The sequence below is a fragment of the Lagenorhynchus albirostris genome, chromosome 19 (genome assembly GCF_949774975.1).
Source record: "Lagenorhynchus albirostris chromosome 19, mLagAlb1.1, whole genome shotgun sequence".
NCBI classification, from domain to species: domain Eukaryota; kingdom Metazoa; phylum Chordata; class Mammalia; order Artiodactyla; family Delphinidae; genus Lagenorhynchus; species Lagenorhynchus albirostris.
The window spans coordinates 15,930,837-15,950,619 of NC_083113.1; the positions used below are offsets into that span (position 1 = coordinate 15,930,837).

Below are 19,783 nucleotides of genomic sequence, written 5' to 3' on the forward strand. Positions count from 1 at the left end.
TTAACTGGGTTATGCATTAATATTACAGAAGTGATGCATCTTCAGTGCATCATATCAGAGGGTACATGATGGTGATAAATCTTATTGGTGATGTCAACCTTGATCATTTGGTCAAGGTGCTCAATGTCAGATTTCCCCACTCTAAATCTGCCATTTCTGCCTTTGTAGTTAATAAATATCTTGGGCAAGACACTTTGCAGAGAATTTTTTTAAAAACATATTGGCCCCAGAGATTCTGTTTGATTAGCTCTGGCAGAGGGTTCAAGCATCCTCAGTAATTCTGATGGTCAGACAAGGGTGGAGCTGTGGTATGGATCACACACCTAATCATTAGCCCTGAAACAGCATCCCCCTCACAGAACAGATAGTAATGAGAAAAAATTATGACATCTGTTAACACTGGTCTCTAGCTTTGGTAACCTAAGTGTGTTCGTTACCTAGTGCTACCTAACAAATTATCACAAATTTAGTAGCTTAAGCCAACCCACATTTGTTATCTCACAGTTTCTGTCAGTCCAGACACAGCTTAGCTGGGTCCTCTGGTTCAAGTCTCACAAGGCTACAGTCATGGTGTTGCCAAGAACAGTGGTTTCATCTGATCCTCAGCAAGAGAAGGAGCTGCTTCCAAGATCACATGGTTGTTGGCAGAATTCAATTCCTTGTGAATTGTTGGACTGAGGGCCGCCATTTCATGCTGGCTGTGGGCCAGAGGCTACCCTCAGTACCTTGTCACATGGGCATCTCCAAAGTCCAGCTCACAACACAGCAGCTTCCTTCAAATAAGGAGTCTGCTACCAATACAGAAGTTACACTCTTATGTAATATTATCATGCAAGTGACATCCTGTCACGTTTGCTGTATTCTGTTGGTTAGATGCAAGTCACAGTTCCCAGCCACATTCAAGGGGGAGAAATTACACAAGGGGGATTCCTCTTTCCAGACTTCCAGGAGGTAGAAGTCATTGCAGGCCATCTTAGAACCTACCCACCTCACCAGGGAAATAGATTTGAAAAGTAGGAAGGAGTCAGGAAGGCTAGTGCTGGAGCAGAGATCTGAGTGAGCCACAGATTCTGGATGTGCTTGTTGGGAGTTCTTGAACTCTAAATAGAAGTGCATCCTTTACCCACAAGTGCATTCTAAGTGCTTACCGTGAACCAGGTCCTGTTCTTGGCATTGGGGATACATCAAACAGAAAGGGAAACTGATAACTGTCAATGAGCAAAAAGTAAATAGGGAAAGGATATATAAAATAGTAGGAGTGTTGGGACTTCCCTGGTGGTCGAGTGGTTAAGACTCCGCACTTCCACTGCACGGGGCGCAGGTTTGATACCTGGTCAGGGAACTAAGATCCCACATGCCATGTGGCACAGCCAGAAAACCCAAAAACTAACTAACTAAATTAATTAATTAAATAGTAGGAGTGTTACAGAGCCCAAGCTCACTCTGCTCACTGCAGGACAGGCCAGTAAATCAGGAGATGAATTGTTCTGGCAAGGAATAACGACTTTAATTGGAAAGCTAGCAGACCAAGAAGATGCAGACTAGAGTCTCAAAAAACCATCTTCCCTCAGTCCAAATTCGGGCTCCTTTTATACAGAGGAGGGGGAGGGAGAGAGGCCCACTGCCGTGCTGACCAGTGGCTGAGCGGAACTGCTATAGGTCGTGCCTGTGCCTCCCCTATTACAGGAGGGGAGTGAAATTTTAGATACAGTAGCTAAGAAAGGCCTCCAAAGTGACCTCTGCATAGAGACCAGAAAGAAATGAGGGACCTAATAATGCACGTGTCCAAAAATAAAAAAACTATTCCGGGCAGAGGGAACAGCAAATGCAAAGACCCTAAAATAGGCAGTGTGCCTGGAATGTTGGAGACCAGCAAGGAAGGTGTACTCTCTATTGCCGAAAAACAAACTACCCCCAAAATTTACTGACTTAAACCAACAATAAACACTGTCTCACATAGTGACTATGGGTCAGGTTGGAAGCGCCATTGGAGCTGCACTCCCCCTTACTGCGGCTTCTTTCCCCTTGCCCTGCCCTTTCCCAAACCTTTGTCCACCCAGTGCCTCTTTCCCAACCCCATCAAGCCAGAGCCCAAGTGCCTTTTGCACTTATTGGAAGGTACCCCCTTGCCATGGCCTCTTCTGTGTAGGGACCCAGAAGCAGAATGTAAGATGCCTGGCACCTCCTCCAAAATGGTGGCGCCCAGGATGCCCTACCTTAACGCTAATAAAAACTGGTTGCAGGGCGCTGCCATCTTTTTATGAGCGACAACAGGTTGATTAAGAGGAGACGCTGGCTGTTGTATTGATGCAGAAGTGGCAGCGCCAGAGCTGGAGTCCCTGAAGAAAGGATGGGAGCAGGTCGGTATCAGTCGCCTATCCTCCCTACAAGCAAAAACTGGACCAGAAAAAGATTGGGGAATTGCCAGAAATATCCTTGATAATGGTTGCCCCCAGGGAGCCAATGGGCGCAGCTACCTGCTTCACCACCATAGACCCACCTGCAAAGACTGTACACAAATGTCTATAGCAGCTTTATTTGTTATAGCCCAAAACAGGAAATAATCCAGTGTCCATCAATAGATGAATGAATAAACAAAGTATGGTATACAATGGAATGCTACTCAGCAATAAAAAGGAATAACTATTCATACAACAATATGGATGTCTCAAACTAATTATGCTGAGTGAAAGAAGCCAGATTTTTTTTTTTTCCTCCGCAGGGCGCAGCTTGCAGGATCTTAGTTCCCTGACCAGGGATCGAACCTTTGCCCCCAGCAGTGGAAGTGATGAGTCTTAACCACTGGACGGCCAGGGAAGTCCCAAAAAGCGTACATTCTGTATGATTCCGTTTATATGAAACTCTATATAGAAAGCAGATCAGTGGTTGTTTGGGGGATGGAGTTTTGCCCGGTGTGGGAGGGAGAGTTACAAAGTAGCACAGGTAACCTTTTGGGGTGATGGGTATGATCAAATATTGGTTGTGATGGTTATACGTGTGTATGTATATGTTGAAACTTATTACACTGTACACTTTAAATATGTGCAGTTTATTGTATGTCAATAACATCTCAGTAAGTAACAGGGTAAGAAATAAATCTTTAAAACAATTATTTTACAATGAAATAAACAATTGTTATTTTAATATTTTATTTTAATTTTTAATATCTATATATTTGAATATTCGAAAGTATCCATGCATTTTACATACCTTAATTTGTGTAAAAAACCTGATCTTCAAAAAAAGTCCTATCACACATGTGAAGGATTAATGTGAAAATCGTCCCCCTGAATTTATTTAAAAACCATGTCTGCTTTCAAACTCTAAGTATAACCTATTACTGGCATATTTTAATAGTCTGAGAGGCTTTTTCATCAGGAGCCATCCTGATGTGGGACTTCAGATGCACTGTGTTTTCAGATATGTCTGGTAGGTGGGAAGGAGAGAGTTGGGGCAGGACCAGTTACATAATTTGTGGACCTAGGGCAAAATGAAAACGTGGGGCTTCTTGTTCAAAAATTACCACAAATTTCAAGACAGCAACAGCAGAGTGTTAAACCAAGTGTGGGACCTTCTGAGTGTGGGGCTGTCTGCAGCTATACAGGTTGCATGCCCATGAAGCCAGCCCTGGGTAGAGGGGAGTGTCCTGGGTAATCTGTTAAGACCTGAGTGAGTTGCCTTGCCATGGCAGTCACTGTGCGTGTTGATGCTTAAAATTCCCTGGGTCTCTTAGTGCAGGAGCAATGGAAGTGGAGGTCCTCCATTGGAAGTCAGTAAAAATGTCTTACACAAGAGTCAGTTCCTCAGAAGTTACCCCAAGATCATCCCGTTTGTAACCTCCTTCACGTTCTCTTCCCCTGTTACCCCTCTAACTTTGTATTATGAAAACTTTCAAATATACAGAAAAGTTGGAAGAATTGTCGAGTGAACACTCATATACCACCATTAACATTTTACCCTATTTGCTTTTTTATCTTTCCATCTATCCATTCATCAGTCCCTCTCAATTTTTCATTCATTTCCAAGTAAGCTGAAGAAATCGGAATATTTTATAAGTGTACATTTGCTGAATTTAAACAAATGCATGCACTTGTATAACCCAAACCCTTCTGTAAAGCCCTTTTAATCTCAAGAAACTTTTACCTCCTGGTTCTTTATTCACCTTCTCTGTCCTTTCTCCTCAAAACCTTGTTTCCTCTTCTTTCTAACAGACTGCAAATCTGTTAAACACAGAACCAGAAGGAACTCAACAGCTAATCCCCCTTTCTCCCTAGGAAGTGTTAATCATCTCTGAAACAGCAGATTTAGTGCTTTAGAGCTTGGTGAAGAGCCAGACAGTATTTTCAGCTTTGCAGGCCTGGCCTTACAGTCTGTCACAACTACTCAACTCTGCCCTTGTAGTGTAAAACCAACCACAGACATTACATAAACAAATGAGCATGGCTGTGTTCTAATAACCTTATTTACAGACACTGAAATTTGTGTTTCATGTAATTTTCACATATCACAAAATATTTATTCTTTTTGATTTTATCTTAACTACTTAAAATTATGAAATCTTGGGCTTCTCTGGCTGTGCAGTGGTTAAGACTCTGCACTTCCACTGCAGGGGGCATGGGTTCAGTCTCTGGTCAGGGAACTAAGATTCCACATGCCGCCAGTGCAGCCAAAAAAGTAAATAAATAAAATAGAATTATGAAATCTATTCTTAGCCATAAAAAACAAAGGGATTTCCCTGGTGGTCCAGTGGTTAAGACCCCATGCTCCCAATGCCGGGGGCCCAGGGTTGATCCCTGGTCAGGGAACTAGATCCTGCGTGCCACAACTAAAGATCCCGTGTACCACAACTAAAGATCCCGTGTGCCACAACTAAGAACTGGCACAGCCAAGTAAATAAATAATATTAAAACAAAACAAAACCAAGCAGCAGGCTGATTTAGCCTGTGGGCTGTAATTTATTAATTCCTGCTTTAGAACCTCACTTCTCCTAAGGTGTCCTCAGACTAGCCCTATGGCAGCTTATTTGAAAGAGATTCTCTGGTCCCACCCCAGACCTCCTAAATCAGAACCTGTATTTTCACTGATTCCTGGATGATTCTTGTTCACATGAAAATTTGAGAAGCACTACCCCATAGCTTGGGTTTGGAGACCAGAATGCCAGAGGTTGAATTCATCCACTCTTACTGGATGAGTGACTGATGGTAAGTTACCATAATTGCAGGTTTAAAAATAGAATTCTACTTATTAGTAATTATGAGACAAATTAACAATTACTGATACAGATTGTGCACCTAAAAAATTGTGAAGGAAAAACCCTAGCACAATATGGGAAAATGAAAGAGTTTTGAAATGAATGTTATATCTGATTGTTCACTTTATGTGTGGAATAAACTCTTAGAAGATATAACTGGCAAAAACTCCTAAATATTTATATACTTTAAAGAGACAAACAAACCTGATCTTACTAACAATTTAAAATATTATAGTGGTACAATTTGTTTTTAATGTGATATTGAATAGAGATAAAGTATAGTGAATACTGAGGTGTGCCACCCATCTCTCTCCCTTTCAGGGCCAAAGCACCCATCCCCCTAGCTGCTGGGATTGTTGGCTGCTGACAACTCACAGCTGAGTCCCTCTTCAGCAATTGCAAAGGTACAAACAACCCACCTCCTTGCCATTTTTCGGGAAATCACTGGCAGCCATCTTAGTTTTACACCACACCTGAATATCCATTTGGTGTCAAGGAACCCAGGATCCAACACAGATCAACAGGATATAGAAAGGACATCAGCAAAAACAATACTACTGCAGTAGTGAAGACGCTCTTGTCTGAAAGCTAAAGAAACCAACTCTGGCTACCTTCAGCAGAAAAGGCATTTAACCAGAATACTAGGGTAAGGAGTGGGTTGAAGAAAACCCTGGACAACAAGAATTATCTAATAATCAGCTAGGGCTGTTTGGGGAATGCTTGAACCTTCTATATTGTGGCAGCTCCCAGGCTAGGCATGTCTCCCTTCCAGATTCCAGACTGCCAGGAGAGGGAAGGTGACTGGCTGAGCTTGGGGTGAGGGCAGCTCTGGCAGGGTCGGGAAGTAGGGGAAAGGGGAGGTGGTGGACAAGACGTAGTCAAGACTACTTATAGGGTGACCAACTGTGCTGGTTTCCCCAGGACTATCCCGGTTTTAGCACTGAAACACCTGCTTCCCGGGAAACCCCTCCTCAGGACATGCAAAGGTCCCAGTTTTTGCAATGGGTGCAAAGGTTGTGGGTAAAGTAGAAAACTGATATGGTGGCCCCCAAAATAGGAACTGCTGAAAGCAACAGATTTTAGTGTCAAATGATACAGCAGAGATTTTTTTGCCTTCCATACTGCCCCTGACTGCTGATGTTGATAACCATGATTGGTAGTTCACAATAAGGAATCATTCATTGATGCATCGCTCTGAGTAACGCAACTTAAGTGTATTGTAATTAGGAGCCGTAACTGTCTTTGCCTGTGCCTGTGGATTAACTCATGCTTTGTGTCAAGTAGTGCTAGTTTTAACTTCTGACATTGTGAATACTGTGATAATGTTTTCTAAGATTTTAGATAATGAAAAGAATGGTTACGATACCAACACCAGCATAACCCAGACCAAAAAAAGCCTAAGTGAATGTGTTCTTTTTTTTTTTTTTTTTCGGTACGTGGGTCTCTCACTGCCGTGGCCTCTCCCATTGCGGAGCACAGGCTCCGGACGCGCAGACTCAGCAGCCACGGCTCACGGGCCCAGCCGCTCTGCGGCACGCGGGATCCTCCTGGACCGGGGCACGAACCCGCGTCCCTTGCATCGGCAGGCAGACTCTCAACCACTGCGCCACCAGGGAAGCCTGAATGTGTTCTTTTAATGACAAATGGAAGGACACATGGATTAGGGAGATAAATAACCAAAACAGAGAATATTGAACAATATGGAGAAAATTCAGGATTGAGTATTCGGGAGAAAGGTATGTAAAAGTACACACGGTGGCAATCTCACAAGTCTGGGAAAAGACAGGTAAGTACTTTTAACTTTGTCAAGGTTTTTCAGCTCCCCCAAAGACACCAATAAAAATAGTGGTGGTGAATTGGCTTAGGTATACCAAACACACATCATCATCATTCCTTTGACTGCTCTGTGAAACCAGGTACAGTTCAGGTACAGTTAATTTTCCGAACTCAGAGCTTGCAGCTAAAACGTCCTGTGGGCAAGCTAAAGGGGAAATTTTGACAAGATATGTTGGTCCCTTACAGTCTAAAGCCTATTTTGTCAGATCTTGCCAGCCATCATGATCAGCTTTCTACAGTTTATCAAGTGGTGTGTGGAGTCATGGTAACAAAAATTTCCCCCTAGTTCTTAGGTATTCGAAAAATGGAGTTTCAAATCATCTTCTTGATTTCTATGAAGATTTTAATGAAACCACACCCACACAAACATAAAACGAAAGGGTGTTGATATCTTGTTCAATTAATAACTAGATTTTTTTCATCTATCTGCACATTTGGCAGACAATGTAGATGTAATTTTCGTAAATTCCATTCAGTCCCTAAACTTTTCACCGAAGAAAATAAAAAGATATTAGGGACTTCCCTGGCGGTCCAGTGGTTAAGACTTCACCTTCCAATGCAGGTGGTGTGGGTTTGATCCCTGGTCGGGGAGCTAAGATCCCACATGCCTCGTGGCCAAAAAACCAAAATGGAAAATAGAAGCAATATTGTAACAAAGTCAATAAAGGCTTTAAAAATGGTCCACATCAAAAAATCTTTATAAAAAAAGAAAATTAAAAGATTTTATCTGCAACACTGCAAAAAAAGGGGATGTGATTTGCTTATCTGAATACTGAAGCTTTCATAATGAAAGGTTTTGGTTATTTCTCGATTTCTTCAAAACATGCAGAAGCACTTGGTAAGATTTTAAGCTTTCAAGAAATGGATGGAGATGGCCTCCTTAGACATATGTGTACCAGATTGCTATTGATGCTAGCCATAGAAAAGATGTTAAAATGTCTTACTGTAAAATTATATTTTCCAAGTGTGGAACAAGCATGTCCTTCTCTAATTTGGAGAATGAGGATGAGAATGGAGAAAATGATTATAGTAAAACAAAAGTTAAATGCTGTTTCTCCAGAATTGTTTGATGATCTGGTTACATAGAACTTTCTCAATTTCTTGGCTGAAACTGTTAACTTCAACTTCACAAGTTCAAATTACCTTTCTCATTTTCCCAGAGAGGGGTTAACTTAAAGTGACATTCAAACACTGAAGTGCTTAAAAATTGTGGACATTTTAGACATGGATAGCCTCTGATGAATTTATAGATCCAAGACCCAGCAAACAGCTGCTTTACTAACATAAGCCTTTTAGATACAAAGTGGATAGACATTTTTAGAGAGCTGGAAATGAATTCATCCAAATCTAAAAACTTGCTGTTGCTAGTAGATAAAATCATTAAGTATCCCACGCTCATATGCTTTTGTTTAGAAGATATTTGGCTTGCTGTCATCAAATTGGGGTGACACTAGGAACTAGCATAACGTGGGCTTGATAGGAGCAGAGCTCCAAGTCAAAGTGAATTTTGTATGTAGTCAGTTTTACCACTACTGTTCATACAAGAAAAGAAGTATGTCTTGAAGGCCACAGGCAGTTCAGAGAAATATTGACAAAGAAAACAGAGTAAAAACATCCCACTATATCATGAGACAGAAATATTTCCTTTTTAAAATTAAATATAAGTATTATCTTTTCCATTAGGTCTATTGCATTTAAGTTCTCCTTTTAAAGCCTTAAACTTGGGGCTTCCCTGGTGGCGCAGTGGTTGAGAGTCTGCCTGCCGATGCAGGGGACATGGGTTCGTGCCCTGCTCTGCCGTGGAGGCGCTGGGCGCGTAAGCCATGGTCGCTTAGCCTGCACGTCCGGAGCCTGTGCTCCGCAACGGGATTATATACTGTAGATTATACATTAACATAGCCCACAGATTTTAAATATCCAATGGAGAGTTTTTAAAAAGTTAAACTGTTGTATCAGAGGAAAAAAAGAAACATAAAATATTGGGGTTTCTTCCTTGCATAAAGTATGTTTAATTTGTTCTACTATTAATTACTACTAATTATCACAATTAACTGATTCTATTGTTTTACTCAGACCATTGCATGATTTGCCCCTGCATCCCTCACCCTATCTCTCTCCATCCCTTTATACTGTCTTTTCATTAGAGCACTCACCTGTGTTTTAAATGTTTAACGTTGTCTATTGCTCAACTAGAACATAAGCTATTGAGACCCATCTGTCCTGTTCACTGCTGTGTGCCCCGCTTCTAGAAGTGTCCAGCACTCAGCAGGAACTCAGGCAGTATTTCCTGAATGAATTAAGTGATGTGCACAAGGCCACATTCTGAGCCACAGGAGAAGCCAAGAGTTAACAAGCTCAAGCTCTAGTCCTTTTTCTTGGTATAAATAGGTGTCATGAATCATGCACTCATTTTGTACTCAGAGGAGGTAAGATTTAGTTGTAAAGGGTAGAGTAAAATGAGATACAGTTGGGATTTAAAAAGAGCTGCTTACAAGCTCTGGGATCCCAGGGCAGGCCTCAGTTTTTTTTTTTTTTGCGGTACGCGGGCCTCTCACTGTTGTGGTCTCTCCCATTGCGGAGCACAGGCTTTGGACGCGCAGGCTCAGCAGCCATGGCTCACGGGCCCAGCCGCTCCGCGGCATGTGGGATCTTCCCGGACCGGGACACGAACCCGTGTCCCCTGCATCGGCAGGCGGACTCTCAACCACTGCGCCACCAGGGAAGCCCAGGCCTCAGTTTTATGGCATGTAAAATGGGGACAATAGACGCCTCCAGAACTGGAGCCCCAGGATGTAACATGGAAGCCTCAACCCCTGTCTTATTTATTTTTATTTTTATTTTTATTTTTTGGCTGCGTTGGGTCTTCGTTGCTGCACATGGGCTTCCTCTAGTTGCTGCGAGCGGGGACTACTCTTCATTGCGTTGCAGGGGCTTCTCATTGTGGTGGCTTTTCTTGTTGCAAAGCACAGGCTTTAGGTGCACGGGCCTCAGGAGTTGTGGCATGTGGGCTCAGTGGTTGTGGCTCGCGGGCTCCCGGGCTTAGTTGCTCTGTGGTATGTGGGATCTTCCTGGACCAGGGCTCGAACAAGTGTCCCCTGCATTGGCAGGTGGATTCTTAGCCACTGCGCCACCAGGGAAGCCCTCTTCTTTACTAATATGTATATTCAATGCTATAAATTTCCTTCTAAGATCTGCTTTCACTGTATCCCACAAATTTTGATAAGCTGTATTTTTATTTATTTTAAGATATTTTAATATTTCTGAGATTTCTTGGACTTGTGTGATATTTAGAAGTGTGTTGTTTAATCTCCAGGTATTTTGGGGTTTTTCAGCTATCTTTCTGTTGTTAATTTCTAGTTCAGTTCCACTGCAGTGTGAGAGCATACATTTTATTGTTTCTGTTTTTTTAAGTTTGTTAAGGTATGTTTTAAGGCCACAGATGCTTGCTGTGTTTATCTTGGTGAGTGTTCCTTGTAAAATTGAGAAGAATGTGTATTCTACTGTTGTTGGAAGAAGTAGTCTGTAGGTGTCAATTATATCCAGTTGATTGATGGGGCTAGAAGTCAACTGTGTCCTTACCGATTTTCCATTATTAAAAAAAGGGTGTTGAAGGAATCCAATTATAATAGTGGATTTATTTATTTCTCCTTGTAGTTCTAAAAGTTTTTCCCTCACATATTTGGATGGTCCATTGTTAGGTACATATAAAGATTACTACTGTTTTGTTACACACCTGTATCATTATGTAATGGCCCTCTTTATCCTTGATAATTTTCCCTGATCTGAAGTCAGCTTCCTCTAAAATTACTACGGCTGCTCCAGCTTTTTTTTTTTTTTTTAATAAGACATGGTCTTCTCAGTCCCTCCCCTCCCCCGACTCAATTTTGAATGAAGACGTGCATTTTGAAAGCTAACACCTTGTACTCTTACTTGGCGTCACTTTGACATTGTTTTGTTTTTGTTTATTTTGCGGTACGCAGGCCTCTCACTGCTGTGGCCTCTCCCGTTGCGGAGCACAGGCTCCGGACACGCAGGCTCAGCGGCCATGGCTCACGGGCCCAGCCACTCCGCAGCATGTGGGATCCCCCCGGACCGGGGCACGGACCTGCGTCCCCTGCATTGGCAGGTGGACTCTCAACCACTGCGCCAACAGGGAAGCCCCCAGCTTTCTTTTGATTAGTGTTAGCATGCTATACTTTTCTCTATTTTTTTTTAAAATCAGGGTTGAAACCTTGCTTCCTTCCTGTTAGGAGGTGCCATGTCATTTATTGAAACAAAACAAAAACAAAACAAGACAAACACATTTCTTAATAAGTGCAGTTTGTTAAAGTCCTGTTAAAACATATGGGTCAAGGGGAAGTAAAAATAATCAGAGGATCACTGTAGGAAAAACCTTTAGGTCTGGCACCTGGGAGACCTCTGGAGAGGAGGCAGTGAGAAACTTCATGTTCTGAAAGGAAGGAGCCCCCCAACTCCCTTCTTCCCTCTCATCCGATTAGTCCCACCAGAAACCACCAAGGTGCCCGGAATAAAAGGTTTCAAGTTCAATAGTCACACTCTTTCCAAATACAAAAGGCAGGTACAATTCAACTCAACACAGAAGGTTTTGTGCAAAGTTACGGGAAACTGAGACATTGTATAAAAAGTTAGGTTAAAGATGATTCTCTGGTTTTGTTTTGTGTGTGTTTTGTTTTGAGGGTGTGGCTCTTCCTCCATCACCTGAACTCAGCAAAGAAATGGTTATCCTGATGAAATATCAACAGCTCACCCACAGTAAAAAGGGACAAAGTCTAAAAATTAAAAAAAAAAGCATAATTACCAAAAAAATATCTGTCACTTCTTCCTCCTGCTGCATTTTGCTTTTTTAAACTTGTGTGTTTTTAAGTTTTTGATTTTTTTTTAAATCCTGAAAAGTAGACAGTAAAACAGCTCCTGGAAGAATTTACAACCAACTGCATGAGAATCTGGGAAGCTGAGGGGCTGGAGCAGGGCTGGGACCAGAGGACAGGAAGGGGCCCTCCCCACAGCCCTGTAGCCTCACTGTACGACCAAGGGAAGGGTCGTCTTTAGTCTAAAAGGAGGAAGGGAGGAAGAGGAAGAGGAGTGGGGTGGGGGGACAAACAAAATAAAAGGTCTGGGCTTCCCTGGTGGCGCAGTTGCCTGTTTGAATCCAGAGGAAAATGCCGGCCCTGTGTGGGGCAAGAGCCCCTTGGAGGGGAGGCAGCCCTGGGAGGACCCGTCCCCCAGCACCACATGACCCGGTGGGGTGGACAAGGGGAGCCAAGGTGGGCGCTGGTGGAGGAAGCCGGCAGGGGCTTCCAGGACACACTGGCTACTGTGTGCTTATGCCCCCCTGTGTGTTCCCGGAGTAGCTCCCATAGTCACAGTTACCGTAGTACGGCGGCCACTGGCCCTGGTTCTGATTGTACTGGTTCCACTCCTGGGCATACTGTTGGTACTGGTTATAGCTGGGCTGAGGGTAGGTCTGTGCGGTGGGGGGCGGCGGAGGGGTGTAAGGGGCTGGGTTGTAGCTGCTGTAGCTCCCATAGGTGTAGGCAGGTGGTGGCGGAGGTGGAGATGGTGGAGCTGTGTAGCCCTGGCTGTAAGCTCCCTGGTTGTAGGGAGGTGGCTGGCTGTAACTCGGCTGTGGAGGGCTGTGGCTGCTGACAGTAGGGGTGCTGGTATTGGCGCTCGAGCCAGGGATGTTGCTGTTCTTAGCGTAGCTGCCGGCCCCTGGGGGGTTCCGAGCAGGGCTGTAGCTGGGTGGTGGTGGAGGCTGCTGTGGCGGTGGCTGCGGTGGCGGTGGCTGCTGTGGTGGCGGCTGTTGCTGGGGAGCCCAGTTGTAGCTGCCTCGGGTGTTGGAGTTGTTGTTATCCCGGCTGTTGTTACCCCAGCGGTTCTGGTTGTAGCCACCACCTCCACTGCGGTTGAAACCTCCTCGGTAGCTGCCTCCTCCGCTGCCTCCTCCCCGATTCTGGAAGCCTCCTCGGTTGCCCCCCGGGGGAACCTCGGTTGTCACAGCGCTGGAAACCGCCGCCACCCCCACAGCCCCGGAAGCTGCCACCACCTCTGTTGTCAAAGCGCTTTTCAGGGTGTGGCCCAGCCTTGCGGCCTTCCTCATTGTATTGCCTCACCAGCTTGTCTGCTTCCTCTCGCTGCAGCTCAATGAACAGCACCTCGTCCAGGAAGTCCCCAACACCTGGCAACATGAAGTTGGCTTTCATTTCTAAGACCGCGTGATCTGGGACATCCTTCGCTTCTTCGTCGTTTCGCTTTATCGTTCGGTCTTTTAGGTCCTCATCAGTGGGACAAATAGCAATAGCTTTGCGCTGGAAGCCTTCAAATGGTCTCATTTTTCATCTCTGGGCTGACCCATAAACATTTGTCTGATCTAGGATATAGCTGCGTTTCTTTTGGGCAGTGATCTGCATGAGGCGGTTGAGGCGCTGGGTGGCCTGCTGGATCAGGACGTCCCAGCGGCTGGCGTAGTTCCTCTGACAGCGTAGGCCCATTGCTTGCATCTTATCCATGATGGCATTGGTACCCAGGATGTTGTACTTCTTGGAGGGGTTGGAGGCTGCATGTTTGATGGCCCATGTGGTCTTACTGGTGGCAGGCAGGCCCACCATCATCAGAATCTCACACTCTGCCTTGCTCTTTGGTCCGACAGTGCCCCGGATTCGCTCACTCAGGGGAAGGTGCTGGATGAAGGTGTAGCCTGGGAGGACGTAACAGTAGGGCTCTGCCCTCTGCCCGAAGTTGAACTCCACTGCACAATTCTTCACCAGGACATAAGGGTAGAGGGCCTGACCCCCTAAGGCTCTCTTCTGGATTCGGAAGGCAGTGCCCATCCACTTCCCATTTTTGGTGAAGGAAAGTTCCACATCATTTCCACATTCAAAGTCCTCAAAGCAGCCAATCACATCATTCTCTGCAAACTTGTCTCCGTAGTTTTCAAACCAGCTGTTGATGGACTTCTTCTCAGTGCCTCCATAGCCATAGGAGAAAGGCTCTTTGCCTAGCTGAGTGCTGCAGGAGTCCAGGGACCAACCAATACGGACAACGTGTGGGTCGGGCTCTGTAGATGGAAGGTGCTTCACAGAGACTTCCTCATTGATCTTTATCTCAAAGCACACACGGCCCCTTCTGACCCCATAGCTGGCACGGGCTGCTGACCACAGGTATGCAAAACCTTCAGTTGTGAGTGGGCAGCCACTACTCCGGTCTCAGGCCACCTTGAAGTGGAGGTCGCAGTTATATGTGTCGATGGCAGCAAGGGTGTTGTCAAAGTCATCTTCATCCTCTTCAGCAGGAGGCTGAGGAAAGCGGCTCCTCCTATCCTCCCAGTGCCCAAAACACCCCCGTTCCTGGTTTTCTTCATAAGGCCTCTTGCGACTCTGGAACTGCTGTCTGTCTGGTTTGGGTTGAGATGATTCGGGTGGGAGGAAGCTGGTGGGTGCTTCTTGCTTCATCTCTGTCTTCACTTCTACTGGGCGATAGGCCTGCTGCTGCTGGTCCATTTCCAGCGTTCTCCTCTCGTAGCCTGACTTGTTCTCTTTCTTGATGACCTGCATCTCATAGAATTGGTTCTACATGATAATATTGTCCATGACATCTCCTCGTTGTTGTGCCCGGGTTGCCCCAGTTCGTCGTCGGCCTCGAGCTCCCGCTCGTCGTCGGGCTCCTCAGCCTCCAGCGCCGCCTGCAGCCGCTCAGCAAGCTCGGCCTTGAGGCCACGAGTGTCCAGGCCGCGGTGCTGCAGCTCCTCGCGAAGTTCGTTCACCTTCAGTCGGCGTACATCCATGGCCCAGGCCCCCGGGGCGGCCCCCAAGCCCAGCCCGGCCTCCCAGGGCTCAGTCCCCCTTAAACCTTTCCTGTCAGGAGGCAAAGGGGGAAAGGGGAGGCCCCCACTCCACTCTCTCTATTTTTTAAATTTTATTTTTTATTTTTGGCTGTGTTGGGTCTTTGTTGCTGTGTGTGGGCTTTCTCTGGCTGTGGCGAGCGGAGGCTACTCTTCGTTGCGGTGCGCAGGTTTCTCATTGCAGTGGCTTCTCTTGTTGCGGAGCATGGGCTCTAGGCGCCTGGGCTTCAGTAGTTGTGGCACGTGGGCTCAGTAGTTGTGGCACGTGAGCTCTAGAGTGCAGGCTCAGTAGCTGTGATGCACGGGCTTAGTTACTCTGTGGCATGTGGGATCTTCCCAGGCCAGGGCTCGAACACGTGTCCTGCATTGGCAGGCAGATTCTTAACCACTGTGCCACCAGGGAAGCCCCACTTTTCTCTATTTTTGATTTTATCTTTGATATGTAAAGTGGTTATTGATATAATTGGATTAATACCTATCATATTTGTTACTGTTTTCTATTAATTGTCTCTGTTGTTGTTTTGTTTGTTTTTGTTTAAACCTAGACTTCATGTGCTGGGTAAAAGGAACACTGGTAAGACCTTTAGTGATGTGGTGATAAGGTGTAGGGGGAGGGGTTATGTTCTATAGTCCTGTGATTAAGCTTCAGTCTTGGTGAAACTGCCACTGGACTGTGAACTTTGCCAGTGCCTCTCAGTCTACCTCCCTCCCTCAGGTGGGACAGGATGGCTAGAGTGGGCTGGAGCTGAGCATTTCTTTTCCCTCAGGTTGCTTAGACACTAATGAAACCTCAGTAGGTTATAGGCTCTGGTACAATAGTTTCTCTTTGCGGCATGCCTTATTAAGAACAGAATGCTTTGAGAATATTTCAAAATAGCGACTTTCCCCCGCTCTCTGCCAGAAACACAATGGAGATTTTTCTCCAGTCTTAGTGAGGACTTGATTGAGCTCCTGGAGGTAAAGCTCATAAAAGTGCAGGGACTTCTTAAAGACTCGGACCCCCTTGGAGCATTTAACTCTCAGATTTGTCCACACTGAACCTCCTGCAATTTTTCCATTACAGTTTAGGTTTTCCATCTTCTGTACTGGTTCCCACAGAGGTTTCTGCTAATGTGCCTATGCTCTGGTAAGTTGTGATTCTCTGTATCCACCTGTCTGTGGGCAGCAGTTTACCCTGTGACCTTAATTCTCTGATGGATCTATGGAAGAGTTGATTTTCAGTTCATTCTGCTTTTTACTTGTTATAATGGATTGATGACTCCCAAGCTCATTATGGACTAGAAACTGGAAGTCTTATCTCTAGTTGATTTTTTGTAGTGACACGTTTTGATTCCCTCCTCATTTCCTTTTTTGTGTATTCTATAAATATTTTCTTTTTGGTTACCAGAGGGATTACATATAACATCCTAAAGTTACAACAATCTATTTAAAATTGATACCAACTTCAATTGCATACTAAAGCTCTATTCCTTTACAGTTGGCTCCTTCTCTGTATGTTATTGATATCACAAACTGAATCTTTATATATTGTGTATACTTTAACCTAGATTTACAATTATTTTTATGCATTTGTTTCTTAAATCTTGTTTAAAAAATCCCCAAATTTTTCAAATCAAAATTACATTAATACTGTTTTTATATTTATCCATGTATTTACCTTTATCAGCGATCTTAATACTTTTGATGGCTTACAGTTGTGTCCGGCATCCTGTAGTGCCTGATATTAGGGAGATGGAAAATACTCCATCCCCAAATTCCTAGCTTACCTGTAATGATTTCTTTAATTTCATCCTTTGATTCATGATTTTAGCCAAAAAACAAAATAAAAATCCAAACAGTTCCCAAACATATACACTTCCCAAAAATGTTACGAGCGATTAGGAGCAAATAGGATTTCATGTTCAAATTAGTTTGGATCACACTTGGATAAACCACTTAAGTGGGAGTTCTGTCTCTTTTTTTTAACTGCACAGTTAATATGCTGCTGTGCATTATAGGATGTGGGATTATAAGGCTATTGCTAAGATGCAGACATAGTATGTGGAGGTAACTCCTAAAGTCACTCATTATATCCACATTCATTTTATTATAGAATGTAACATACTGTTTTGTTTTTAACAAAATATTTTGCAAAGTGCATGGCAATGGTGAGATGCATTAAACTATAGGTGACTGGTGTTTTCTGGATCGCTAAATATTTGGAATGTGGACAGAATGGTAATGATGATAGCAGTGACATCACAGCAGATGGGGTAACAACTCATTTTGAGATCAGGTTGCATGTATGTTGACATATGTAAAATGGTGAATATATAAGAATATATTAAAAATCCAATTCTAGGGACTTCTCCGGTGGTGTGGTGGTTAAGAATCCGCCTGCCAATGAAGGGGACACGGGTTCATGCCCCGGTCCAGGAGGATCCCACATGCCGCGGAGTGGCTAGGCCCGCTATAGGCTAGGCCCAATAAAAAAAAAAAAAAATTATAGGCTTTGCAAACCACTTAGTCTGTCACAGGTACTCAACTCTGTTTTAGTGTGAATGCAGCCAAAGACAATATGTAAGTGAATACATGTGGCTCTGTATTAAAAACTTTACTTATGAACAATGAAATGAATTTCATATAATTTTACAATATATTATTTTTCTTTTCATTTTATTTCAACCACTTAAAAATGTAAAAACCATTCTTAGCTTGCGGGCCATACGAAAACAGGCAATGATCTGAATTAGTTTACTGACCCCTTAGAGTTTGATGGTAAGTTTTTTGTTTGTTTTTTGCGGTACACGGGCCTCTCACTGTTGTGGCCTCTCCCGTTGTGGAGCACAGGCTCTGGACGCACAGGCTCAGCAGCCATGGCTCACGGGCCTAGCCGCTCCGCAGCATGTGGGATCTTCCCGGACCGGGGCACGAACCTGTGTCCCCTGCATCGGCAGGCGGACTCTCAACCACTGTGCCACCAGGGAAGCCCTGATGGTAAGTTTTTATTGAAAGTATTTGATTTCTGAGTTTAGGTAATGGATTCATATTATGATGAGTATCTGTATTCTTTTAATAGACTGCTAGAATAAATTTTCATGTTCGCAGACTTAGTACTATATGACACTAAAATTATTATATTTTTACATCAGGATTATGTGAAACTCACAGAACAAGCTTTTTATCTCATTTGATTTGTAAATTCCTTGAATATTTGATAGATTTTGCCCATAAAATGATCTGGCTTGGTGATCTCTTTAAGTAGAGATTACATCAAAATATTATTTCTGCGTTATTTGGGTCTACTAAGGGTTTACATCTCTTGGAGTTAATTCTGTCATTACATTTTCCTACAAATATCACATATTTTGCTTGATTTCCAGTTATTAGTAAATATATTAATCTCTCTAAACATCATCATGTCCATATATAATTTATGTATTCATCTGTCTTCCATTTTTTCCATCAGAATTAGCAATGCTTGTATCTATATGTATTTTTTCTGACAAAGAAATAATTTTACTTTTTCCTTGAAGTATTTTTGCCTTTTATTTTTTACTGATACCTTTTCTTCTATATTTGGATTTAGTTTGCTTTTATTTTTCTAGCATTTTGTCTTGCACATTTAGTTCACTTATTAATTTTTTTTCTTTTGGCTGTTACACGGAGCTTGTGGGATCTTAGTTCCCTGACCAAGGATTGAACCCCAGCCCGCAGCCGTGAGAGCGTGGACTCCTAACCACTGGACTGCCAGAGAATTCCCTATTAATAATTTCTTCATGTTTTAATATCCACATGCCTATTAGGCTATACATTTTAATCTAAATACAGATCTGGCTGCCTGTCAACCCTCAACATTTTTCTACATAATGTGCTTATTTTCATATATACATAATTCAGGGATTGATTTCCTTCTTAACTAATATTTGGAGGGGTGTTATCAATATTCAGATATTGTTGGCTATCATATTTTTTTTCCCATTCTGGAAAAGAATGTGACCTACATGTGTTCTGCTTTGAGGGGGAAGTGATTATTGATATTTCATGTTTTGCTCTTTTTTGACAAATGTGTTTTCAACTACTATAAATAGGTTTTTTTGATGGGTATGAAATTGTGCAGCATGAAATATGAGGTGTGAATGTAGGCTTATTCACCCATTCTTTGCCTTTGAGTTTTCTTAGGATTTTAATTTTCTTTTTAAACTTCATGCTGAATAAGGAGTGTTGGTGAGATTCTTTTCTACAAACATTATACCCACTGGTCTTTTTTCATTATAAATTCTTTGATATAAATTGAGGTGTGAACATGATGAAACATGGTAAAAGTCCTTTCCACAAATAATAACAGTGAAAATATTACTGCTAACGTTGGATAACTATCAGCTAGTTACTATATATTAGTAAGAGTCCCAACCATTTTACACTTAACTCATTTATCCTTACAGCAATCCAAGACACACATCATCAGTATATATTTATACAAAAAAATTATAAAGCAGCACTTTTTCTACAAGCATTTACTTATTTGGTTGCGTGTGCATGCATGTAAAAAAGTTTTTTTAAAAGGTCTCAAAGGATAGGGCTTCCCTGGTGGCTCAGTGGTTAAGAATCCGCCTGCCAATGCAGGGGACATGGCTTTGAGCCCTGGTCCAGGAAGATCCCACATGCCGCGGAGCAACTAAGACCGTGTGCCACAACTACTGAAGCCTGTGCACCTGAAGCCCATGCTCCGCAACAAGAGAAGCCACTGCAATGAGAAGCCCGCATTCCACAATGAAGAGTAGACCCTGCTCACTGCAACCAGAGAAAAAGCCCGAATGCAGCAAAAAAGGCCCAACACAGCCAAAAATAAAATA

At 43.4% G+C, this 19,783-nt stretch overlaps 2 protein-coding genes across 1 annotated transcript; one reads left to right on the forward strand and one right to left on the reverse strand.

The window, feature by feature from the left end:
* Window positions 1-19,783, forward strand: part of ZNF568 (zinc finger protein 568) — a 167,260-nt gene that overhangs the window by 26,151 nt on the left and 121,326 nt on the right.
* LOC132510360 (heterogeneous nuclear ribonucleoprotein U-like protein 1) lies at window positions 12,378-14,993 on the reverse strand. Its single transcript, XM_060132304.1, is given in 3 exon segments — window positions 12,378-13,091; window positions 13,093-14,702; window positions 14,705-14,993. Coding segments are annotated over 3 exon segments (2,469 nt in total). The 5' UTR covers window positions 14,892-14,993; the 3' UTR covers window positions 12,378-12,419.